Below are 2,153 nucleotides of genomic sequence, written 5' to 3' on the forward strand. Positions count from 1 at the left end.
TGTGTAAAATTCGTGACAAATTTGTATATTTGATTATTTCAAAATTTGTATAATTACATCTTCAAAATTTTGTGTATTTTACTCAATAAAATTCCAACCTTTAACTGATTGTTTAAACAATCTTTCAGATCAATGCCATAAGAAACAACTAAAACAAGAAATCATTTCAATTTTTTTTCTCGAAATTTATCACAATGAATTGAAATAATTCGTAATTTAGGATTAGAATATTTATTGATGATATTTTAATGAATGATTATTTCTATTGTTTTGCAAGACTTTTTGAACTAGTTATTTTTAATTAATTGTAATTAAAGTATACTATTGCTTTTCATTTTACATTATTATTAGGAATAATTTTATTCGAGAATTAAAAATTTAATCTGATATAATGGTTGTCTGTAAATCTTTTCATAATTTTAAAATATTTGAATAAACTCAAATGTTTTATGGAAGATTGGAATAATGGAAAGGAATTTTTATTATTTTAACTTGAACATTTTCTAATTTTATAATTTATTTACTCAAATATTTTAAAATATATCAAATATATCGTTATTTTTTTCAAATATATCAAATTCTTTCAATATTCTATGTGAAATATTCCAACAATATTGCACATCACATGCTTAGTGTAATTTAACTTAACTTAATCTAATTTAATTTAATTAAATTTAATTTAATTTAATCGAGGAATTGAATTCAATCCAGCTAAGCAAGTTATTCAATGAATTTTAATCGAAAAAAAAAGCCAAGTATTTCATCAATTTCAGGAGATGGTGGCATTGAAGCAATTCCATTATGTGCTGAACATAGTCCAACTCTTGCGTTATATGAGGTTAATTTGAAATTTGAAATCTTTTTAAACTCATCCATTTTTCTTTTATTAAAATTAAATCAAATTAGTAATGGTTGATAAAATTAATTAACAGATGAAGGATGTATGGTGAAAATATGCAAATTTTTAACGACAAAATGTAAAATTTTTTCTCAAACTATACAATTTAAGGTGTAAATTTATTTGAAAAATCCTATAATATTTCCATAATGTTGAAAATTTAACAGTAAAATCGATGGCTATTTACTATACAATAATATTCCTATGAAATTCTTTTTGTATTTCTTTTTGAATATTTAAATTAAAATTTTAACAAAAATTTTAGGATGAATATCATACTCAAGGACAAAAAATTGGTCAAATGCTACGATCCTTATCATTATATAATGCAGTTATGCCAAATACTTCCGAATTGGAAGTTGCTCAAAAAACCGTCAAAAAGGTTTATAATTAATTAAAAATTATTATTTAAATTTATAAAAAATTACGCATTCCTATGGTGAGAAAGACTTTTTCCAAATTTAAATATATATACTTAAATACTCAATTTTCATTAATGAAATTAATGAAAATTGAGTGTATAACTTATATGAAAGAAAAACAAAAGAGAAAGAAAGGAAAGAAAATTCGTAAAATCTCATTTCATTTTATTTTCATGCCTAATACTGAATATTCAACAGAAAATGTATTATAAGGAAAATTTGTGTCATTAAGCTCTATAATTTAGTAATTAATTATTTATGATTGATTAAATTTTGTATTTTAACCATGGACACAAATGGATGCAAATATGGATGTTTATTAATCATTTAGTATTCAATTAGAAAAATATTGCTATTAAAAAAAAGAAGGGAAAAATTTGTTTCATTAAGTTTTACAAGTCAATAATAAATTGATCGTGGTTAATTAAATTCCATCTTTTAGCATATGTTCAAAGCTATGATAAATTTTAGGCGCAAATGGGTACAATTATGGGTGTTTATCTACCATGTATGCAAAATATTTTTGGTGTATTATTTTTTATTCGTTTAACATGGATTATAGGAACTGCTGGTATTGTACAAGCATTTTTTGTTGTTTTAATTTGTTGCTCTGTGGTAAGTTCATTTTTTTTTCTCGTTTAAATACATTTATTTATATTTAAACTAATTCAAATTGTTATATTCCTATTAAGTATTATATATATATGTAATAATAATGATGAAAATAGCAGTAATAATAATAATAATAATAATAATAATAATAATAATAATAATAATAATAATAATAATAATAATAATAATAATAATAATAATAATAATAATAATAATAATAA

At 20.9% G+C, this 2,153-nt stretch overlaps 1 protein-coding gene across 1 annotated transcript in view; it reads left to right on the forward strand.

Moving 5' to 3' along the window:
- Window positions 1-727: 727 nt before the first annotated feature.
- LOAG_18963 (K /cl-cotransporter protein 2) overlaps window positions 728-2,153 on the forward strand; it is a gene marked incomplete at both ends in the record, with an annotated part of 9,054 nt that continues 7,628 nt past the window's right edge. The window contains 3 exons of the mRNA XM_020451624.1: window positions 728-838; window positions 1,164-1,280; window positions 1,792-1,935. Coding sequence (XP_020304577.1) covers window positions 728-838; window positions 1,164-1,280; window positions 1,792-1,935 — 372 coding nt within the window. The remainder of the gene's footprint in view (window positions 839-1,163; window positions 1,281-1,791; window positions 1,936-2,153) is intronic.

Source organism: Loa loa (assembly GCF_000183805.2).
Source record: "Loa loa unplaced genomic scaffold supercont3.758, whole genome shotgun sequence".
Taxonomy (NCBI): domain Eukaryota; kingdom Metazoa; phylum Nematoda; class Chromadorea; order Rhabditida; family Onchocercidae; genus Loa; species Loa loa.